A 23,408-nucleotide genomic window follows, 5' to 3' on the forward strand; every position below is an offset into this window, starting at 1 on the left:
TCCTGGCTGTGTTGTAAAGAATGCATATTTTTCAGATGAACTTGCTGTGGTGAAATTTATTCTATGACTGCATTGTTTATAGCAAAACTTCCTGTTTCTTTCTGAAACCCAAAGAGAATAATTGAATGTGCCCTGTTCCATGGTCATTAGACAAGAATCCAGCACGTGTACAATCTGTCATGAAACCTGAGCTCACACAGCATTGGGCTAGGGCAGTAATATTGATTTAACCATTCAGATGCATGCTTAATTAAATAATCTATGAAACATCGTGCTCAGGACTTGCAATGAAATCTAGACAGTGCTTTGCACAGATAAATACAGGTCAGTTTTTCCTTAACTGACCAATATAACTTACTGAGGCCAAAGGAAGATTAAATTTCAATAAAATCCCACAAAACCACTTCTTTCCCAGTAGCCTTCACCAGGTAGACCTTGCTGATACATGAGGCTGGTCAGAATTCAGCCAGAGCAGCAGATGAGATGTTTGGCTTGGCAGAATCATCTTCACAAAAAAGAAAAAAAAAAGGAATCAACCACTTGGAAGTTTCTGTGGGTAATTAAACTGGGAATTGAAAACAAACTCATTTCTCAGCCTGTGAATGCTCCAAGAGAACCATCAAACCTATTTGGAACCTTCTGCATAATAATACAAACCCTTTAGACACAGTTGAGTCTGAGAAGACTCAAGGGAGGGCTCAAGTCAGAAAGACTTCTGTTGTTTTGGCTCCCTTCATCCCTGCTTCAGTTGATTGTTACAGGATAATTTGTAAATAAATGCTACCAGAAGTGTAAGGAGTTTGTACTCAGATGGAATACATAAGTGATACCATGATAATCTAGGATGCAAGATTAATATAGCAGCTGTAAAAACTACACAGTCTGCAGGAAAAAGTATCCTCCCTGCTATCTCTGGAAGTCCTGGACTCAGTGTAATCTCTTGGCAGTTGCATGCCACAACAAGTTTTCCAGAGGAAAGCACAGGCTCTAGTGATCAATCAGCTGATGGCCTATTTTCAACTTCTTCCCTCTGGCCAGAAAATAGAATGCTGTTTTCTTTGGTGGCATCCATGAATCATCCTTTGCATTGTTGCAGTTCTGACTGACCCAGAATTTATTACCTGCATGGGTGCTGGTCAGTTTGATTAGCAATCAGCTCTCAGAAACCTGTGATCATATAAAAAAACATTGTTGTTAACTTCAGTCTGATTAATATTCCATATTTGTAGGCACAGCTGAGATGAACACACTCCATTAAACAGGGGAATGGAGCTCACTTGGTGCTGTGTGATTTCAGATGACACAGCTTTGCCATGGAGTCCTTCAGGAATTGTTCTGGTTTGGGGTGCTAGTCTCACTTATTTGTCCCAGTAACATTTGCCAAAGCTAAATAAGGATATGTTCTTCATCTGGGTTTAAAATGAAGCATTAGACAAACATTAGTTTGACCTTAAGAGCAGAAAAGGTTGGGTTGTGTGTAGACACTCCTAGAGGCAGTTCAATTAACAGTGATAAAGCTGCTGTCATTCAGAGGCATCCTGAGCATGTTGCAGGGCAGTTCCATGTGCAAGGCTTCTCTCCCACCTCAAGTTCCTACATGAGTGTAAACAAATCTGAGCTACTGCTCTGCCACTTGGTCCTTCCAGCTTCTTGTATTTCCAGCACGTGCTTGGCTGTATCCACATTTCTGTCTGGCTTAAGGTGCTATTTAGATACTCCAGCAAACAGAGCTGGGGGCCTCATTCACTGCCGTGTGCCTGCAGCAATTAGGAGGAGGAGAGTAAGTGAAAACATCTCTGTTTCCCTTCCTCTCACAGTGCCTTCAAAGTTGGTTGGTTTTTTTAGAGGGGCTGGGAGGATGTGGAGGTGTGTGATGTCCCATTGCTGTATTTTGATTGCTTTTGTGGTTTGAAATCCACTTGAAATGTCAGTGATTTGGAAAAACCTTGTTCTATCAACCAAAAAAAAAGTCTTCTCAGTTTATTTTTCTGGCAGCTGAAGCCAGAAACTGTTGAGCAGCCAAAGGATGTTCAGAAGAATCATAGCTTACATCTACAGAATTCACCCATAAAACTCAGTTTCTCTATGTTTGTAGCTTTATTAATCATAAAAAGTATATATTTGTATACATATATGTGCATACATTAACATGTTTAGTTCTGAGTGGTGTGCACAGTTTGCTAAAATGAGGTTCTCATTTCTAGCAGCAATTTCTGCATGTTACCACTTAGCAGACAAGGACTTGATTTAGTACTTTTGACTCAGCAGATACTTGTAGTGACCTCAGTTGTGCTTCTTACCAGTTACACAGAATTTATATTAACAATGTTTGGAAGAGCACCACAGATAGAATCTTTCTTAAAAAATGTTGACTCAGATAATTTAGAAACATAATGGTCAATTTGTACATTGCTTTGCACTTGGAAAGAAATTTGCCCTCTCTTCCCAACCCCACCATCAACAAATTAGAGAATGATTTATGCCAGCAATTGAGGCTGTGCAACTGCATTTCTTGCATTACAGAAAATCTGCTCAGTGAGATCAGCACAACACCCCAAACATTTGTTTATGACAATCTTATTACAAGATTGTCTCGTGCTTGTGTGTTGTCTCAAGTGTGTCTCTGTGTGTGTGTGTGTGTGTGTGTGTGTGTGTGTGTGTTAAAACATTGCAATGACAAATATAGGATTAAATCCATTGCTCTGGAAAATGGACATAACTAATAATTCACAGCTCTCCTGTTTCCTGCCATTCATGTTCTCTTCCTCTCTCTGCTCTTCCCTGCAAAAGGAGGAAAAAGGACTTGTAAAAATCCCAAACCATAAAATGGCAGATTCACAACATTCATAGATATTTCCTGAGTCAAGGGAAAAACTGCCAACAAAATGATTGTGCTTCAAAAAGTTATGATTTTTCAGCTTGGACTGGAGCTTTGGTGTTCCTGCTGTGCTCAGGCAGGAGCTGCTCAATGAGTCACTGATGTTTTACCAGAGGCTGAGAACACTCAGTTCAGCTGTACCTGTTTTGTGTAGGAAACCTGACCTCCCCTTTGGATATTAAATGAGCGTGTTCTTCCTAAAATGAAGTTTAACAATTTTATGTTAGTATCCCAAATGCTGAATTTATTCTGAAGGTTCCTTCATATAGTCAATGCCCCTAAGCACATTTTGTGCAAAAGGCCCCCCAATTTTAAGAGCAATGTTTAGTATGTTGCATCATCATCTTTCTGAATCTACTGAAAAATGGCTGTTGTGACATTGTATAGAGATTTAAGTAATGCCTTATTTCCTTTCTAGTCTAGTGTAAAGGCCAGATTGCAGATAATTTTCTATATAAGAAACAGACTTGTATTTTAATGTCCTTTTATACGTTTAAGATAACCATCAGAATTTAAAGTTAAGATGAGAATAGTTGTACAGAGGAAATCATATTTCCATCTTAATAACTCTGGCAATAATTTCTCCTGCCCTGTTCATCCCCTGGCTCGTGCATTTGCACACACATCCCCAAGCTGAACTCATGCTTTTGCAGGGTACAAAAACTTGTGTTGGGTAAAGGTCACCTTGTCCTCTTAACTCCTGTGTTGTTGAACAGAGGCCCCAAGTTCAGCTCACAGGACAAGGAGATGCTATCTTTTCAGCAGAGGCATTTCTTTGTCAGTAGAGATCAGATTCAGCTGACTTTCAAACAGTAGTGTAATACTAATTCAGCAATTCACTGCAAGTCTTTTCAATGCATTCCCCCATATGCAATTCAAAGGGATTAACTGTTTTAATTAACCAAAACAATCTGTGTGTGTAAAATGTTGCCTTGGTGTATATCTATATATGCTGTTCTATATTATTTATAAAAAACATTATAGTGAGTTAAAATAGGGCATGAATTACAGCATTCTTAAATTTGAGTTTTGCCTTTTGTTCTGCATGTGTATCATAGGTGTCTGCAGTTTTCTCAGTTTAGGTGTGTGTGATTTCATGGATCAGGTTAGCTGCCTTTGGGAAAATTCAGAAAGGTTTAGTAAACTTGAAGCTCTGGAATGATGTTTGCTTCTGCATAGTTCTTGCTAAGGACCTGGTGCTGCATTTCTTTCCCATTCCTCAGGGATAAGGTTAACACAGTAAAAGCAGTTATTAATGCTATTGATTATTGATATTCCAGTAGGGCAACTCAGTGGCATCATCCTGGACTTCCCAGATGCTCTGGAGCTTGCACCTCCTATTTCAGAGAGACACTTTGTCTGGAAAGCTGCACTGAAATGTGCAAAGTGTGGGTGTGAGGTTCCTTTGGTTCCAAAGTACTTTCAATGGTTTTATGTGCTAATCCATATCAACACCTTCTGGAGGTTTTCCAAGTGAAAGTGTTAAATGGTAAACGTCTAATAGATGGTGGTGGTGTCAATTTTGTGTAGTGCTGGAAGGTGCTTTGCAAACTCTTTCCTATCACATTTGTGCTCTGAAGTGTCAGTAGTACATAGAGAGTGAACCAGCTCTGTCATAAAACCTCAAGATTGATCTATTTGATAAGTTTATGATCTTCAGGTCATTTTCTGTCTTTGATCCTTATCTTTTTTTAGTTGATAGGCTCCTTACTGTGCATTACTACATTGTATTATCCCCATTTTGAGATAATTAAATCAAGATAATAGCTTTTATGCTGGTTTAATTTTTTCCAGTATAGGTTTAGCTGCAGTGGTATGGTTCTGTGCACACAGGCAAACCACAAAGCAGATCTTTCACCTGTGGTTTTAGCTCAGTACAGCAAATTGCAGGCAGGCTGCAGATTTGACTTCTGGCAGCAGGCAGCTTAGTTTATTTTAACTTTCCTACATGTGTTAGAATTTATTGGATACATGCATTTATATACTCTGACAAGTAAATAAAATTAATTGATGCTGAATGTTTTTTGGCCTTTGATTGTTAATAAAGCAGCTAAGCCTGTGTTTGGCTGCAAATAAGACAAACAGAGACTAAGTCACATAAGGAGAAAGGGATCTGTCCCAAATGACTAATTGGCATAAGATTACTAAAGTAAACTCCAAATAATTTTTCCTAAAATAAGAAATTGAGCATGGTCTCTAAATCTTTGCTGGGCAGTTAGTAGAAAAACAACAGGCTTGGTGAACTTGGCATAATTTCAATGCAAAATTTTGCATAGGGCAAACTGGTTCTGACATAGTGAAGTACTAGAGAGCAAGTTTTGGAATGAGAGAAGTTCATTCTCTTTCAAAGAGTGAACAAATTATTAAGGCACAACTCTAACTTCAGTTTCTGCTCACATTTGATTTCCTTTGAGTTTCAAATAATGCCTGCCAGCTTCCACCCTCAGAACAGCACAGCTACCTCTAAGTCCTCGTGTTTCTTCTAACTTTTCTATTAGTACCTCAGTTCAAATTGCTTTTCCTCCCTCTGACATGAGGATAAGCCTAAGTTTTCTCTGCTCAACAGGAATCAGAACCAGCATTCCAGGTTCTGAAGACTAGGGTGAAAAGACAGGAGAAGGGTGGCTGTGCTTCATGTGTGCTGTAACTCAGTTGCATGTTGATGGAGCAAATGATAATGCTGCACTCAGTTGTAGGGAGAATTGGTTTTGACCATATTGGTAGGTCCTTTTGATCTTTCCTGACTGACTTTGGTTCCTAATGTTGATTTTGGCTAGATGGTTATCTTTAAGTTAAATGTCAGTATCTAAAAGCAGAACTGACATCTTAAAATAATGTGATTGTTGTGGCAAAATCAGGTTTGTAAAAGTTCAAGAGGAAACCCTAAAGTTTGAAGGCTACATCATGGCAATTAAGATCTCTGTTTAATAAAAGAAGATAAGGTTAATATGAGTAAAGTTGTTTTTTAAAGCTCCATTTGTTTTTTGGCTGCCATATCTGTTGCCTTTAAATGAGGTTTTCACTGAAGTAGCACAAAATCAGTCACCTTTTTCTTCTAGAAGTTTTAACATAGTTTTTTAAGCAGAAATTGAGACTTGCATGAGAATGTCTGGTTTTGTCCTGATTTACCCCATGCAACATTGAATCCCATCCAGTGTCAGCCAGATGTGGCTGACAGGAAGTGTCATTTCATGGAAGTGAGTGGGAAGCAGAGAGATCTTTCATAGTCCATTGCCACTGGATGGAAAACTTGGATTTTAAGGTCAGCCTTGATCAGGTAACCCACGAATGTTTTAACTTACACATAAATGTACATGAAATAAAAATAATTCATGGCTGTGAGTACCTATTTTCTTATTATAATACAGGATGCAGTTATTTATTAATATTTATTATATTTCATTTATATCATATACATTTCACTGTTAAGCAAGTATTTTGCTCTTGATTGACTCCCATTTATTTGAGGGAAATATGCAATATTTTATTATAATAATTAACTTCTGTTTAATACTTTTTTTTCTAATACCAAGCTTTCAAACTCTTCTCTCGTTACTTGATAAAATGCTGCAAACTTTACAATTTTTCACTTTACACTTTACACTGCTCAGCTTTACAATTTTTATAGATGTTGAGGGATTTTTAGGGCAATAGGACACTGATTAAACAAAGCAATACCTTACTTAATATAAGGTGTATAAACCCCACAAGTATTCAATTTTAACTACAATGATTGAGAAGGTATTAAACCTTTTTCTGGGATCTGGGACATCATGCCTGATCTGCTGGTGACTGCAGTTGTCAGTTTACTTCCTCATTAAAAAATGTTTGAATAATAAGTCTGAATTTGTCTAGTTTGGGCTTGATGCCATGTACATCCCTTGGCTAACCTGAGGAACAAATTGTTTTCAGAAAATAAGGAAACAAACAAATAGCAGAGTGATGATGAACAGTGGTTATCACAGTTAATTTTTCTAAACTGTTGGTTATCAGTCAGGGATCAAAGCTGCTTTAATGCATTTATTAATTCAGCTGCTTTTATTGAACAAGTTCATGAACTATGGAGTGATGCTGTTAGTTCAACTGGTTGGTTATTGCATATTTTAATTTACCCCTTCACTTGAGGTCACAAATATGTTCAGTGGCTGCTTCTCCTCTAAAAGAAGAAAGGCCAACAGTTGCAATACATACCCTCTCTAGTTCTGAATCTCATCTTTGTAAGAACCTGTGAAACTGATTATTTGTCATTCTGGGAGTTGTATATATATGTATATATATATTTTAAAATATATATATATATATTTATATTTTTATATATATTTATATACATGCATATATTTTAGTGTAGATGTGGGTGTGAACATCTGTTAAAACAGATGAAAACATTGGAATTTAAATATGTGAATTGGTGTGCTTTAAGTGTACTGAACACATGCACACACACATATTATGGCCAGTCTTTTAAGAGACCACTTTATGGCTATAGCAGCCAAGGTAAGCAAAATGAAATTGCATCCTGTGACCTTTAAAAGAGGTTTCACCATTTTCTGAGTTTGTTTATCAAATATTATTAATGCAGAAAAAGAGATGGGAAGAAAAAACCCAGCAAGTAAATAAATCAAACATTTTGTTGTTAAACTAGGTAAGATTTTTCTGTTCAAACTTATGGTACATCTTCAACCATATTCTACCCTATAAGAAATAATTGCTTGTTTAATTGTATTTTATTTTTTTTCAGGGATTTAATATTGGTTTTAGTTTTAAAATTGGCTATCTTAATTTTTCCTATACATTTTTTTGATCTCATGGGACATAAATGTTAACATTCAGTACTGTCATGTTGCCTGTAAGTTTTTGTGATAGTTTGTAACATCCAGGAAATTTTTTGGGAAAACTTCTCTAAGGACATAAGTCAGCCATAGTTTAGAGATCTCTGCATTATATTCTTCTTCTAACTTTAGAAACCAAGTCAGGGTGCAGAAGAAAAGAGGATTCTGGGTGTGACAGGCAGGGAACAGGACCCTGATGGGCTTTGGTCATGTCTAAGTACAAAGGACTGAATATTTTAAGCATGGTGAAATTGTCTATAACCACAGCTTGTGCAGTTCTTTGATTCAGATAGATCTGTCTTAGTTATCTATTCTGTAGCCTATGGAAAAGTCTTTTTCAGGACTTTATTAATTGGGTGTTTAAAAAGAAAAATTATTCATTTGCCTTCTCAAAGCACAGGTATTTCTGGATTAGATTTCAGATGTTTATCACCTGTTAAATTAAATGGATTGTTAAGGATCTGGAACATTGGTTTGCTCTCTAGTGGTACATTTTTCTAAATTCAGCTGTTCTCAAAGTTTGCTTATTTCAAATAAATATAAAGAGAAAAATGGAAGGACAAAAAAAGGGAATCTTTTTCAGCATTAATTAACCAAGGCAAATTCAGGGAAGGGCAACAGAGCTGGGGAAGGGTCTGGAGCACAGGTCTGATGAGGAGCTGCAGGGGGAGCTGGGGGTGTTTAGCCTGGGGAAAAGGAGGCTCAGAGGGGACTTTACCACTCTACCACTCCATGGAAGGTGTTTGCAGCCAGGTGGGGATCAGTCTCTTCTCTCAGGCAATGAGTGACAGGATGAGGGGACACAGCCTCAAGGGGAGGTGCAGCTTGGACATCAGGAGGAATTTCTTCACAGGAAGGGTGATGAGACTCTGGAATGGGCTGCCCAGGGAGGTGCTGCTCTCGCCATCCCTGGAGATGCTCCAGAAGAAGCTGGACATGGCACTCAGTGCTGTGCAATTGGCAGGGTGCTGTTCACTCCGAGGCTGAACTCAGTGATCTCGGAGATCTTTTCCAACCCAAATGATTCTGTGGCCCTGTGATTCTGTAATTTAAATTCATCTTTCAATCTGTGTATCCTTAGCAAGCTTACCATACCATCCATTTATTCTTAGGTAAGTTGTAAACTCAATGCTGCACATATAAAATAAAAAGTTATTGTAAAAAGCCCCCAACATAACAAACTCTTTCATTTTGTTATTTTTTATTAGACAACATTTTTTCCTTAGATGGAAAAAGGGATAAAGAAAGCTGAAATGTGTGTGTTTGTCTGACCAGAAGTGTAAATACAATCACATTTGTGGCTTTAGTGCTCTGTAATTACTTTTGGTACAGAATGCTTATGCTGTTAATACTTTGCTTGAAAAGTAGGTTAAAAGTCATGTGTTTGAAATGATTATCTACTTAGTCTAGTGACTCCTAATAATGTGCCTGTGTGCCTGTCAGAATGTTGAGCTGGGGAAGAAACACAGCAGTCACATTGCATTTTCCTGTAAATCTTTTGTGAAGTAGGAGAGTGGTTGAGGAGTATAAATGCTTTATCAATCAATATTGTGCTGCTGTTGTGCCCCAAAAGCTCTAAATCTTAATTTTGATTTAATTCAAGACTTGGTCTGAAGTTGTGTGGATTTTATTAGAAAGGTCTTGCATAGGGAAAGCTCCTCCCTGCCTGAGCACTCTGAGGTTTCATTATCTCAGTACCATGGAATATGGAGGAGCTTCCATGTTCCCTGGCCTTGAGGAATGTGGAATGTGTTTTAATTTCATTTTTCCTAATGTAAGAGCCCGCAATTTGTCAGATATCCAGGAGCTGTTGTCTTTATGCCTAGAACTCATACTTGCTCTTTAGAATGGTTGATACAGCAAACTTCTGCTGATAATTAAAAAATCTGGGGATTTTAGGGGGCAGAGGGAGGCAACTGTAATTCCTGTGAAAGCTCTCCCTGTCAGCATTAAAATGGATGAAAATGAATGAACCTGAGTGGGACGTGTGATTGTTGAGTTATTGTGTTTCTCTTTTTGTGAAATTTGTGAATCACAATTTTATCTTAGAAATGAGGTGCAGACTCAACCGAGCACATACAATGCCAATGCATTGCTTGATATTTAGGTAAAATTCAATGTACAAAGCCAAGTGTTTGCCCATATGTGTATATGTCTTGTTGAAGCAGCTGGTTTTATTTTGGTATGGAAGTGTTATACTGTATTAACCAAGGTATTGTGATTAAAACCCAAGTACTCTCTTTTTATATCATTTTAACTTGAATTCTGAATTGTGGGTTAGCATTTGCCTAAAGAAACTGTACATTCTGAATTGAGGTTGTGAAATAAAGCTCGTGAGCTTGTAGCATTCCTGGCATTTAAGAGCATTTTTATCAGATTTCGTCCATTTAGGAGAAATGTTGGATTTTTTTTTTAAGGAACTGAAATGATGAGTAGTAATGTGACAGAAATAGAAGGCAAATATTTCATGTTGTCATATGAAAATGGACAAAATTTTTCTCGTGTTCCTAATTAAGATAATGGAGTGATTTTTGCTTGGAAGAATGCTTGGTCAGAGGAACAAATAAAAGAAATTTGGTGGGTGGTGTGGGGTTGGAGAGAATTACATCCAGAAATTGGAAAGCAAGGACATTCTGTCATCTGAAAACTTAAATTGTCAAAGAATGTATGGAATTTTAGAAATGAAAATATTTAGTGACATCTTCAGTTTTGGCTATGAATAATAATAAACTGTTTGTGATTGAATAAGTTCTGGCAAGAAGATTATAGCCGCTTGCAAAATATCATGAGCAACTGCAAGTTTATCTGCACTGTGCTGTTCTCTTTTTTTTTTTTTTTTGTAACCTTAGTGGTTCCTAAGTGTGAGCGATTTTTTTGAGAAATCTGAGCCAGTTTTCTGGTGAAGAAATATCTTTAAATTCCAAATTCACTAGGTCAGGCTGGAGATGACATTACAGATAATATCAGCTGTAATGTTAGTGGGAATTCTGTAAGAAATTGAATTATATTAATATGAGGAGGACAGCCATTCTTTTGTGAAATCCATGATCTCTGTATTTGGAGAGATTGTAGATCAGCCACACTTTGATGTGGAAGGATCTTGTTCTTTCATCCACTTTACTATCTAAAATGTGCCACAGGGAGTATTTGATGTGGAACTGTGTCCTGTTAAACTGTTTTAAGAGAACTTTATTTTAGGTCCATTGGTGCTTGACTTCCCAGGGTGAGTTTTAATAAACTGAATTACATCTAGAACCTTTAGGGAGTTGAGGCAACCATTGGAGTGTGCTCCTGTTACCTGATTTTGTTACCAGTTTCAAATAATGCAGTACTTTTCTGAAGCTCTGAGAAATGTTAACTTTTGGTAAAAATGCTAACATTTTGGTTTGAGTTTTCTTCCTCCTTATTAATTGAAGTGTTTCTGTTTTCAAGGGAACGAAAGAAATTGAAGGTGAAGAGGAGTCTGGTTTAATTCAGCCTGCAGAAGTATTTGCTCCTAAAAGTCTGGTGCTGGTGTCCAGATTAGATTATCCAGAAATTTTCAGGGTAAAGAACTTGCAATTGCTATTTACAATATATCAGCAGAAAAATCTGGTTTTAAATGAGTAGCAATGACTGTACTTTTGATTTAAAATAAAATATCTCACCCAGGATTGATTTGGGAATTTAAAAGCAAAAGTAGCTTTAGATTGAACTAGATAAAATTCAACATCTGGAACAGTAAATAGTCCCTGTAGGTTCAAGTAGTGCCTCTTTACCCTCCAAGCAGTTTTAAAGCTATACAGAAGGAGTGGTAGAGATTCTTCTGGGCTCAGTGTACTCTGTAATGAAAGGAGTTATTAGGACAAAAGCAGACAATATTTGACTAACTATATAGTGGTAAATTAACAGTGAAAATCTAGTTCTCCTCCATATATAAAGCAAAATGTTTGAGCCTCTTCCAGACCAAATTAAGATGCATGACCAAGATTTAGGACCTTGGATTACTTTCAGCTGGTGAAATATGACTTATCTGAGATAAATGAAAAGCTTAAATTTCTCCTAAGCTAATACATATGAACAGAACCAAATAAAGTTCAGTTTACAGATGAAGGGAGGAAATCATTCAGCAGTTGTCTGTAGACATAAAGGATGACTGCACCATGTGAGATTAAATGTCCTTGGAGCCCAGGATTTTGTCTCTCATAGTGGCCCTTGGCAAGTGCAAAGCAAAGTGGGTAAGAATAGGGCAGGCTGTAGAAATAATTCTGCAAAATGCTTTCCTCATTCAATGTGAATAATAGTTAAATGACATCCTGAACCAGACGTGCTGTTTCTGTGGATTTTTCTGTAATTAGTTCACTTTCTTAACATTCATATTTTACGACAACCATGGCACAGAATTTCACTGTCTAACTATGTGTGATATGAAAAGTTACTGTTGGAATTATTTCTGGGAAGAGAACTACTAAAATATTTGATGATTTATCAAAGTTGAAACAGTTAAAAGGCAAAAGATGCTGTGGAGGAGTTATTTCCTTTTGTCCAAAAGCTTCTTAGAATGTCACGTTGATCTGGATTGAATTATTAGTAAAAATGCTAAAGCTGTATCTGTGATTTCTCAATCAAAATTTGATCCATTAATAAAATATGTGGAAATAGTAATATACTATTAATATAAAATATATTTGCATTGATATAACAAAATTAAGGATGAAAGTTAGATAACATATGGAATTATTAGTGATTAATACTGCTCTTAAAATGAGCCTCAGAAGCTTGTTGATTAATCAGTGTTCTACCCTGGAAACCAGTCAGGTTTTAGTCCATTAGAGTTCAAAGCACAGATGAAGCTGTGTTGATTTTTATCATTTTTAACAGTAACTACTAATAAACTTATAACAAAAAAAGCAAAAACATTATACTTAGAATTTCTTTTAAAAAACCATACATCCCTTGCAAGTAGCCAAGCTAATTTTTTTTTTAATGAACTATTGCCTCTGTGGCATATTACATTGGTTGGAGGGTACTTCACTGCGCTAGTAACTATTAAGAACTTATTTTTTTCAAGATCATATACATAGATCTTTGAATAATTTGACCTATATTGCAGTCTGATATATTTTGTCAACCTTTCTAGGCTTGCCTTGGTTTGATCTACACCGTGTATGTGGACAGCCTGAATGTGTCACTGGAGACTCTCATTGCAAATCTCTGTTCATGCCTTGTCCCTGCTTCTGGAGGGTCTCAGGTAAATGGGGAGGGGGGCTAGGGGAGGAAAGGGTATTTTTCCAGTTAATTTAATTTATGAAGAAAACAAAAAATAAATTCTTGAGATATTTTTGAAGAAAAAAAGATCATAGTTCAGCTGAGTGCTTTCCCTGTGGCCTGTGAGTGCTTTCCCTGTGGCCTGTCTTCTAAAGACAGCAAAAATTCCATTCCAGGATAAGGTCAAAGGGTTAATTTTGTCACTGAGTTGGCTTTTACAGGGCACATTAACAAATTAAGCAGTTTGTATAAGTTTAGTTTTTAAATAATAAAGTGTTCAAGAATACTTTTGCTTGCTACAGAAATTTTTAAAGGCTTTTTTTTTTACCATTTTCTAACATAAGCTTCATATCTGTTCATTTATGCATGTTTGTTCCTTGATTGAATTTAGGATTCCACTGTCATTTCTTTGATAACTCATTTAAATTTCTAATTTCATTATTTGTTTTTTAAATGGTAAAAAGTAACTCAAATGGGGTTTCCTCAGAGGAATTCAATATTGCAAATTGCCCGTGCTTTCAAAAATTAATGTTTTCTAGCGAGCAGACTTCTTTCTGCTTTTCAGTTGTGCTTTCTGTGAGCAGAAAGCCAGGTTTGTTTCTTGATTTACTTTTTATAAAATATTCCTATATATTTGTGAGGCTTTGGTAAGCCAGTTGAGTCTTTCTGTGTTTGGTTTTTGCTTTATGCTGTGACCCTGATGGGAAATTATGGTCCTTACTATGAAACCCACCAGAAAACTACATGTGCAGATGGCAGCATTTTAAAGTCAATTACATACACAGCTTCCTACTCAACCTATGGGTTTTTCAACCCTCTTGAAATCCTACAACTTCCTAATTCTGTTCTAGTTTTGCCCTAGCCCTGGCTGCTGTGGGAATCTCTTATTGCAGAAAGTGTCAGTGTCCTGTCAGCTTGGTGAGGCTCTGCCCTGCTGCTCTCCTGGCTGCCACGTCTCTGTTTTTCTATCCTTATTTTTGGTTTTGAAGGGGAGTAATCAGATTTTATCTCCTCATCAGAAACCCTCTTTTCCAGTGGTATTTGAGTCTCTTATTTTTGGTTTTGGTGATCTACTTAAACTTCTGGCTGTGCTTCTGTCCTCTCTTTTTTCACCCTGTCCATGAATGCAGTTTTTCTCTGTGGCTTTGCTCTGTTAGAAGAGGAAGGAAAAGTCTTGCTGCTGTGGTTGTTCTTCCTTCTGCTTTCTCTCTTCAAATAAAATGCTCACTCATTTCCAGCTTAAATTTGCTACTGTCAAGCTGTCATTTAAATCAGAAATTAAGTGTTTCTCCTTTTTTAAGCTTTATGCTTGCAGGACTGAAGGTGAATTATAGTGAATTATATCTTTTAGGGTGGGAACACTCTTGTAGCATTTATTTCCAGAAACAATCATGTGTGAAATGGGTTGCTGACCTGCATCCAGGCCTGCTGCTGCAGTGCAGGGGCAGAGCATCTCTGCTACAGCTCAGGGACTTGTTTGGGTTTACTGGGGAGATTTTTAAATACCTGCTGTGCAGCAGGCAGAGCTTGCTGCCTTCCTGCATTCCCCACCTTTGCTGCCATACAGAGTGAAGATTTACACACAGAAATGCCCCCCAGCCCATGGGAGTCTGGTTAGAGGGAGCTGCTTGGCATCACTCACTGCCTGAGTGCCATGTGGATTTGCTCACAGGAAAGTGAGGGTGTTTTGCAATTGCAGAGCTGTTTGGGATGTGATACTCAAGTGCACTCCTTTCCCTCCCATTTCCTGCCTCCCTCCAGGGAGTGTTCTTGTGCTGGAAAGGTAACTGAGCTGTAATTGTACTTTAATGTGCAGACAGGAGCACAGGAATAGCACAAGTGCCCTCTTCAGTACCCACATGTCACAAGGATGTTCATACTCACTACACACCTGAGGATGGTAGAGAGCAAAGAAATTCAGTTAGTAGTACTGTACATTTTTCTGATTTAAATGGATTTTAAACCTTTTTATTCCCTGGGAGATTTTTTATTGTATTAATAGAAATGTTTTATTGTATTAATAGAAATGTACTGTTAACTGCCTTCAAAGCCTCAACTATTTGACTAAGTCAGTGTAAATGCAAGGGAGACTCTATGATGCTGGACATTCAAGGGGACATACCACTGTGCCCAAATTATATTTCAGATCTCTATTTGACTTTAAATTTCTGTATACAAAAGAAATAATTTTTGCAGTGTGAATCACTTGTCTGTATGATGACAGCTTGTTCAATCTATATAAATTAAATTTTAAAAAATTCTTTCTACAGAAATTGTTTTCTTTAGGAGCTGGAGACAGACAGCTGATACAGACTCCTCTACATGATAGCCTTCCTGTTACAGGCACCAGTGTGGCTCTTCTCTTTCAGCAACTGGGTATGTCTAGTCCTGCTTTGAAAAAAACCTATTTTTCTAAATTATAAAATGAGGTCTTTTCTGTTCTAATTCAATTCTAATCATGTGCCAAGAAAACTGCATGGTAAATATTAATTTCTTTTGAATGAAAGAATGACTGACTGTGCTTTTACCCTCTAATCAGACATTCAGAGAACCTTTTTGTGCAGCCTGCCTGTGGTAAGTTATCTCCAGTATCAGAGAACCATGGAATTGTTTGGGTTGGAAGGAACCTTTAAAGGTCATCTAGTCCAATCCCACCATGTAGTATCTGTAAGTTACTGGGGGCAGAAGTGAGCGTGGCCCCTATGCAATCACAAAAACATTCCTGTAAAAAGATTCCCTGCTCCACTCCCCTTGGATACTGTACAAACTCCAGAGAACACCAGGGAGCTTTGTAAAAAAGCTGATGAGACCAAAAAGTTCCTATAGTGCTGTTGTTATCTGTTACTCCCAATCTTTCAAGAAGATGCTCTAACACGACCCTCACCAAATGTTTTCTTGTTCATTACAATTACAATGCTGCATCACTTTCAGTACTGGTCTTGTCTGCCATTAAATCCTGGCACTTTTAGTCTTCATTCCATTGGTTTGTGAAGGGACTTTGAATCATAAACTTGTATCAGCACTGGATAAGGGCACAATTAATAATCTTTTCTGATCCTGTGAACCTCAGTTTTACTCTCAAGCAATCAAATGATATGTGTTGTCATCCATTCTTCACTCAAACAGGCAGTAAGAATGGATTGAAACCAGAAAAACATTAGTAAACAACACTAAGCTTATGTCACAGAAAGCAGTATCAGATCTGATGAGCTCAATGCCATCTCCTACTAGGATGATTTAATTGTATCCTTCCAAAAAGAATATTATTCCAAAAGGAAGATTTTCATTTTTTAAATAGTAGTTTAAATAAAAGAAAAATTGTGGCTAAAATGGTATATAGGTGCTACTTAACTGCTCACTGAGGTTTTACCTGCCTTATTATGTCAAGATTCATTAGGATTGCTCTGATCAGATTGCAGGCAATGTTTTGAATGTGGACAGACCTAACTAATTTTTCCCCTAATTTTTCTCCTTTTCTGAAGACATAAAATGTGGTGTGAGGTACCATAAATGCAGCAGGTTACACCATGTGGTGTGGTATGTTGTTCTGTAAGTATAGTGTACGTGGTAACTGATTTGAGGCAGCTTTTTAATCAGTTCCAGTGAAGGTTGCTATAAATGCACAATTCCTAAAATGTCAAAGAAATGGAGGCTTTCAGTTAGTTCTTAGGTAATTATCCTGTCTTCTGACACTTGGCTTTTGTGTGGCAAATTGGGATTGGCCTGTTTTGTCACAGGATCAGGCTGGGGAAACCAATGAGGACAAATCTGAAAAGTCATTGTATGCATCAGATTTATAGAGGGAAGCCATGAAGATGGAGTGGAAATTTAAATATATGGAAGAGAAAACTGAGGCCAATCTTTTTCTCTTGTCTTACTGAAAGCATATTTTGCAGGGCAAGTTTTTAAAATTCCTCTTGTTGTGTATAGAAAGGAATAATAAAGGAATAACATATGAGAATTTAGCATTTCTTTCCAACACATACGGTTTAATTTAATGTTGTTAACCACATGTTATTAGAGGGTTAATATATACAGATGGATGTCATGTAAATTCCTAAATCCACTGTAGCAGAGTAGTGAAGAGTTTGGAGTTTGACCAGGACTAGATTGTTGTGCTAGCAGTCAAAAATCTTTTACCTCTATATTTTGAATTTGTGTCATTTCTTATTAGCTCCCGTACACTTTTCAATAGCTATACCCCCAATTTACTCTTTGTCTGCCATCTCATCCTTCTTTTCCCATAGTCCATTAGTGTTTTTGCTGTCTGCTTTTTGTGGTTTTGCTGCTCTTCTGCCTTATTTTGTCCTCCTGACTTCCAGTAAATGTTTGGAGGTTTTGTCTTTCTGGCTTTTTGATGCCTTGTAAGAAGTATGAGTCAGTAAGCCTGTGTTCACCAGATGTCCTTTCCAGGGCACATAAGGATATGAAGATCAGCAGAAGGAGGGGAAGAGAAAGGGAGATAAGGAAGGAAAACTCAGTGCTCAGTTTTCTGGTTAGTGATGCTTCAACTGGCCTGAAGAAGGGAGAGACTGAAGAAAGTGCGTGGTTATAAAACTTGGCAAATCTTGTCACGAGAAGTTTATAGGCTTACATCCTGTTTCCCTGAAGGGGATCATGCAAGCTCCTGGACAAAAAGAAGAGTTGTCTCCCTTCTTTTCTGTTGCAGCAGAACTTTGTCTTTTACAAGACTGTAAGAGCAATCAGGAATAGTTTATATAATGGCCTTGTGTGGGCCCTCTTGTTGATTCTCCCTATTTTTTGGTGTGGCAAGAGTGGTACAGCTGCCTGGGAATGGGCCTGGTGTTAGTTAAGGAATGTGCAAATAAGTTGGCAGGTAGATTTTTTTAAAGCAAGTACTTGAACACTTTGTAAAAGGCTGATTTTCCCACCTCCTAGTTTTGACCACTGATTTTTTTTTGTTTCTTTGTGTTTTGGGGGGGTTGTTTGGGTTTTCTTCCCATATGTGCCTCGGTTGCCAGTTGATGTATCTAAGTATCTGGGGATACAGCACAATGGTAGAATTGTCTTGTGTCTCAAAGGACACAGATTAGAAAATATTTGTGTTTTCATAGTGTACCTCACTTTCCAGAACAGCAGAAAATTCCATTCCCATGTAGGTGGTGGGCTGTCATCATGTTCTTAGTGCCAAGGCTTGTTAATTCCAAGTTTCTGTCTGGATTTACTAAAAAAAGAGTTGTTAATACAGCTACATGTGCCTGTTTGCAATGGCTGTTAACTGTAAGAGGAGGACCAGAAAATATGAACAGACTGTTTTAAATAAATTCTCATTTATTCTCACCTTTCATGTACTCTTATGAAGAGGTAAAGGCAGTGGATCCAGAAGAGTGTGGTAGAACCCACTGGCTCATCCCTTTGAGAAAGTTTGTTTTCCTAAGATAAGGCCTAATTCTTTCTGCTGGAGATCACAGCTGAACTTGTCAGAGGTTTTTGTGCTTTTTGGAACAATATTCACACTTGCTCTGTTTCTCTTGCCTGGTTGGAACAGAAGCTTTTTGTGTATTTGTCTCTACAACCTGGGCTAAAGCTTTCTAGTACTTTTTTTTCAGTACTTCAGTGGCAGCTGTTGTCCCATCCAGTCTCGTGTTCAGGACACAAATATTGAGCAGAGCATTTGGCCAATAACGACACATTCAGTTATTCCTCTGCTGGCACAGGCACTTCATCCTATCTCAATTATTAATAGGAAATTGAAGAGTAGCTAGAAAAATATTTGTGAACTGCATAAATCACCTTTTTAAAAATAGCTCTTTCTTGGAGAAAGGTGGGCAGCAAGACAACGTGTATCACTATGAATAGATACAAAAGTAATTTCAACATTTATTTTGAGAAGCATTGTGCAATAGTAGCCTCATCATGCTTTTTCTGCTTGGCAGGATAACACCATGTCAGCAGATGACCCTCCCTGCATTACCAAGTGCACAGCATATCTGGAAACAGACCTTATTTGTGCTTAGGCGTTAAACTACAGTTGGGAAAAATATCCCCAAAGGTTTTAAGCTTAGTAATAAGGAACAGCAGTCTTTGACATTTTGAATCATACTTTCTTTTTTTTTTTTTTTCTTTTTTTAAAGCCTAATATATAGGAATAGTGTTACAAAAACCAGGCCTGTAGCTGGATCACTAGAAATTATTTAATCAATAAAGGATTAGGTAGAAAAACAGGACTCATAAAGTTACTTTTAAAAATAATATGTGGTAGCAAGAAGACTTTCAGTGCTCTTCTATTTCTTGCTGTCTGTTAGTAAGATGGTAGGTATCTATAGAAGCTTCAAAATGCAGTAGCTTTCTTCAGGCTCAAAGTAGATTTAGGTTATATTTAGGTCATATTTCTCTCCCATCTCACTGCATTAACTGTACATTCCTAAGTTTCTGCCTTAAGCTCTTTTCTCCAGACTCCAATTCTACTTGGCTTCTCCATGTTGGTATTCAGCAGGGATGTATGCAGTCCTTTGAGTCTGAGACATACACCTCCATCTCCCCAAGAGACAGCTTTTTTCCCAAAAGAAGCCAAAAGGACAAAAAAATTAGTGACCTAAGGAGCAAAACAAAAGCCTAAGGTTTAGCCAGCATATTTCATTTTTGCACATTTGACGGCCTGGTAGCATGAATCACACTGCTAAGCTGAGTAGAAATTACAAAAATTTATTCTCCTGAAGAATTTCTCTCTCCTTTCCAAGTAATTAATCAAAGACAAAGAGTTTTCCTTCCTTTCCTTCTTGTTTAGTCTCATATCAGGTCTGTTTTCCTATGTCCTTATTTCCCCTGTACTGCTTTGTTTGCTTGTGCTTGTTTTCCTCCTATCTTAATTCACCACTCAAGTACTTTCAGTAAAATCATATGGACTTTGTGTTAAAAAGAAAGTATTTTTTTTAAGTGGTGAAAATGGCTCTTTGAAGTAAATTCTGCTTTGAATCTTTTGGATGAAGACACAAGGTAAGGACGCTTTGGAATCCTGGGCTGTGTAGAATAGAGATTAAAACGTGGAATGACACAAACATGAATGGTCATGGTAGGTGGAGCCAGGTTGGATGCTTGGCAAACTTGTCTTTGATTTGTCCAAACTATGATGTAACTGGAAGTGTTAAACACCATTATCCTTCAGCCTTTTTATGTGTCTTAAAGTATTTTTAACTAGAAATGGTGTGTGTACCATTAGACAGTATATGGAGCCTCTAAAAAAAGAGTACTCAAAAATAATATAGTATAGTTGAAGACTGCAGTGCCATTAAATATCTGTAATTCCAGATCTCAAAAGTGATTGATTGATGAAACTTCTAAGGATTATTACAATTGCACAAAATATAAATACTAGGGCAGATGTTTGTGGTGATGGGGGAGTTGCTAAGCAGGGAAGTACTTCAGTACAAGCACTTTAAAATGCTCCACTCCAGCATTGATGTATTTTCTTAAAGTGACTGTTCAATTCCAAATTTCAACACTGTGACTTGGGACTCAGAAGTTCAGAGTGTTCTCTGTCCTTTTGCCCTGCTTGCATGTTCTTGCCTTTCTTTTGCATCAGAGCAGACACTTCTCTGACACCACAGAGAGCTGCTTAAAATTAAATAATTAAACAACAAGAAGCAAGCAGAAAGAAGTGAATTATTTTCCATGTGTCCATGGAGTGACACTGACAGAGATGACTTTTGTTGATTTGAACAGTCGTGGGGCCAAACCCTGTTACTGTTACATAGTGATAAACCCAGTCAAAACAAAATGATGGGATCATATATTAGTTGTCATACCCGTTTAGAATTTTTTGGAGTTGTGTATTCAAGTGTACAGAAGTGAAAGAAATGCTGTGTTTTCTAATTTTTCAGATTTGCTAAAAGTTAATGAAGAATGGTGGAGATGTGGGTTGTTTTTTTTTTAATATAATGAATATACTGTAATTATTTTATGTTCAAAAATTTGTTTGGATGAGATCTTAATTGCAGCAGCATTATTTTAATTATTTTTTAATTGAGATGTGCTGCTCCAACACTGTTTGGAAGTAGATATTTGTATGTGCCAAGGGATTTGGAACTGACACGCTTGCACTTTACAGCTTTGGCTAAGTCATGAAAACCACATTTTTAGGATGGTTCTGTAGTTGTGCCAGTATCACACAGCAGATGTTCTGCTCTCAGAAGAAATCTGTGCACAGGCTGGGAGCTGAGCAGGCTCTGTCCTTGGTTCTTACAAGCCCTGTTTCCTTTGGAAGCTCTCGTGGCACCGGGCAGCCCCAGGCCCTCCTGGCTGGGAGGGCACCACAGTTTGATTCTGGGGAAGAGAACAAGATTTTAAAATTGTATTGTTTTCTTCATCTTAAAATATGAGCACTGATCAGTTTCTGCATTCTGCACTGAAAATGGCTTCATCTGTTAACTGCAATGTTTTATTGCTTCCCATGCCTCAGAAATTATGATGTGAGCTACTGAGGCTATAAACAGTCCAGCCTATAGAGTAACATAAACAGTGTAACCTTACTGTGATAATTAGAAAATAACCTATCAAAGCAAAAAGAGAAAAACTGAATCATGGTGTGCCTCAAATGAGTTTATTTTTGTGGTAGCTAATTTTTAAGCTCACACTATTTGTAGGACATGCAATGCTTTACATTTTTATTTTGAATGAAAGTAAAAGTAGCCCTACTGCTTAAAAAGTGTAGCTTCCTTTAGAAAACATAAATCCCCAAATAAGGTAGAGTCTGAAATGAACATTTAAATTGTTGGTCATGTTACAGCTCATCCTGGCTTCTAGAGGCTGCTTTTTGAGCAGTGTTAGGGTTTTCTGCTGTACTCTCTCTTTTTAGTTTACTCTGTACCACAGACCATATGTATTTACCATTTGCTGATTTTTACATCAGTATTGTTCAGGGAGAAGTCACAAGTTAGAGAAACAGGTGAGCACCAAGAACAGGCTCATACAAAAAGATCATGAGTTATTTAAGGTTGGAAGTTTAAAGGTAATTTCTGACTGTTGGACAAGAAATATCCTGAAACACCTCCTGTTGGGAATAGTAAAGCAAAGCATTATCACTGCATTTAAGATGAAACTTGATCAGTTTGGGGTTGTCTGATAAAGCCATGATGGGAAAAGGCTGGAATCTTTCACTGTCTATAGGCCCTTCAGTCCCATATTTCTAAATCCAGGATATATTAAAATACCCAGAATTTTTGCTTTTGGCTTCGTTTGTTGACACTTTGAGTAATGTTTTCTGTAATAAAATAACTTCTCATTATTTTAATTCTGGTTTAGGAGAGATAAAATATTCAGCCTCTCATGTAATGTATTTTATGCCAACAGATGACAATACCAAATTACTGTATAAATGGGAAAAGACATTCCTGATGAATATATATGTGTATCTGTGTGGCTGGGAGACTTTATGAAAGGGTCACTGCACAGTCAGCACGTGAGCTGGCTTATACTTGTTGACTAAGAAAATCCTGGTGTCTTTGACATACAGCAAGAATATTTTAATATTTCATTATGTAGGGCAGCAAAGCAATGAGAGATGTATTCTGCAGAGCATGTGAAGAGTCCAAGTGCAGGCATTTTCAGTACATCAATACCTATAACAGGGAAATGCACTAAGGGTCAGTGTGGTGCCCTTTCCACATCTTATCTTTATGAGATTTCAGTGATATGAACCAGAACTTTTTTTACTGTCAGGTTGTTTACAAACTTCTCACCCAACTCACTCCGTTTTTTTCCTCTCCATGAAATATCATGTATCCCGTGATGGGAACAAATACAACTTTTGTTGGTTTTTAGCAGCATGTATAAAATGCTAAGAACATGTTAAATGTTTAACATACTAAAGCATGTTAAATGAGGACTGCTTTATTTAAGTGTATACACTTCTAATCAGTGTTTGATCTTAATAAATTGTATACTCTCCAGCCTATGGGACCTGGCATCACATGAGTGGATGCTGTTGGCTTATGTTCTAGTTTCAGTTTAAATCCCACTGCAATTAGCTCCATAACCCAACCAGAGGGAATTTACCATTCAAGCTTTCCAAGTAGATTTGTGTATTCCATCAAAGAACAAATAGATTATGAAGGGATTTGATGTGGCATTTATTGCTAATGGGGCCTTACTGCTGCAAGAGCAGAACAAAAGTGTTCTTTTAGGTGCTGTTGGAAACAAAGGGACATTGTCATAGTGAGTTTTATACAGGGACTCTTCTGCACTTCTCAGTGGACAGTCACTGAGGCTTCATTTCCCCAGCAGCCAAGCAGATGATCCTGTCTGGAATGTCCATTTCCAGTTGCACAGTGCTGCCCATCTCCTTTGCTGAAGTGGTGCTTGACTGAGCAGTTTCAGCTCACCAAGTTAACAGAAAATATTTGGAGGGTGGAAGGAGGGAGGGTCACATCTGTTTTGTGTCAGCAGTCTCAGGTTTGGTTTGATGCTGTGGTTAAACCCTGATGGCCAAGGGCTGC

The 23,408-nt window shown here is 37.5% G+C and overlaps 1 protein-coding gene across 1 annotated transcript in view; it reads left to right on the forward strand.

Annotated features, from left to right (window-relative positions):
* Positions 1–23,408, forward strand: part of SBF2 (SET binding factor 2) — a 232,509-nt gene that overhangs the window by 100,481 nt on the left and 108,620 nt on the right. Inside the window, exons 4-6 of the mRNA XM_066551479.1 lie at positions 11,140–11,253; positions 12,827–12,937; positions 15,225–15,330. Of these exons, the coding sequence (XP_066407576.1) occupies positions 11,140–11,253; positions 12,827–12,937; positions 15,225–15,330 (331 nt within the window). The remainder of the gene's footprint in view (positions 1–11,139; positions 11,254–12,826; positions 12,938–15,224; positions 15,331–23,408) is intronic.

Source organism: Molothrus aeneus, chromosome 6 (assembly GCF_037042795.1).
Source record: "Molothrus aeneus isolate 106 chromosome 6, BPBGC_Maene_1.0, whole genome shotgun sequence".
In the NCBI taxonomy this organism is placed as follows: domain Eukaryota; kingdom Metazoa; phylum Chordata; class Aves; order Passeriformes; family Icteridae; genus Molothrus; species Molothrus aeneus.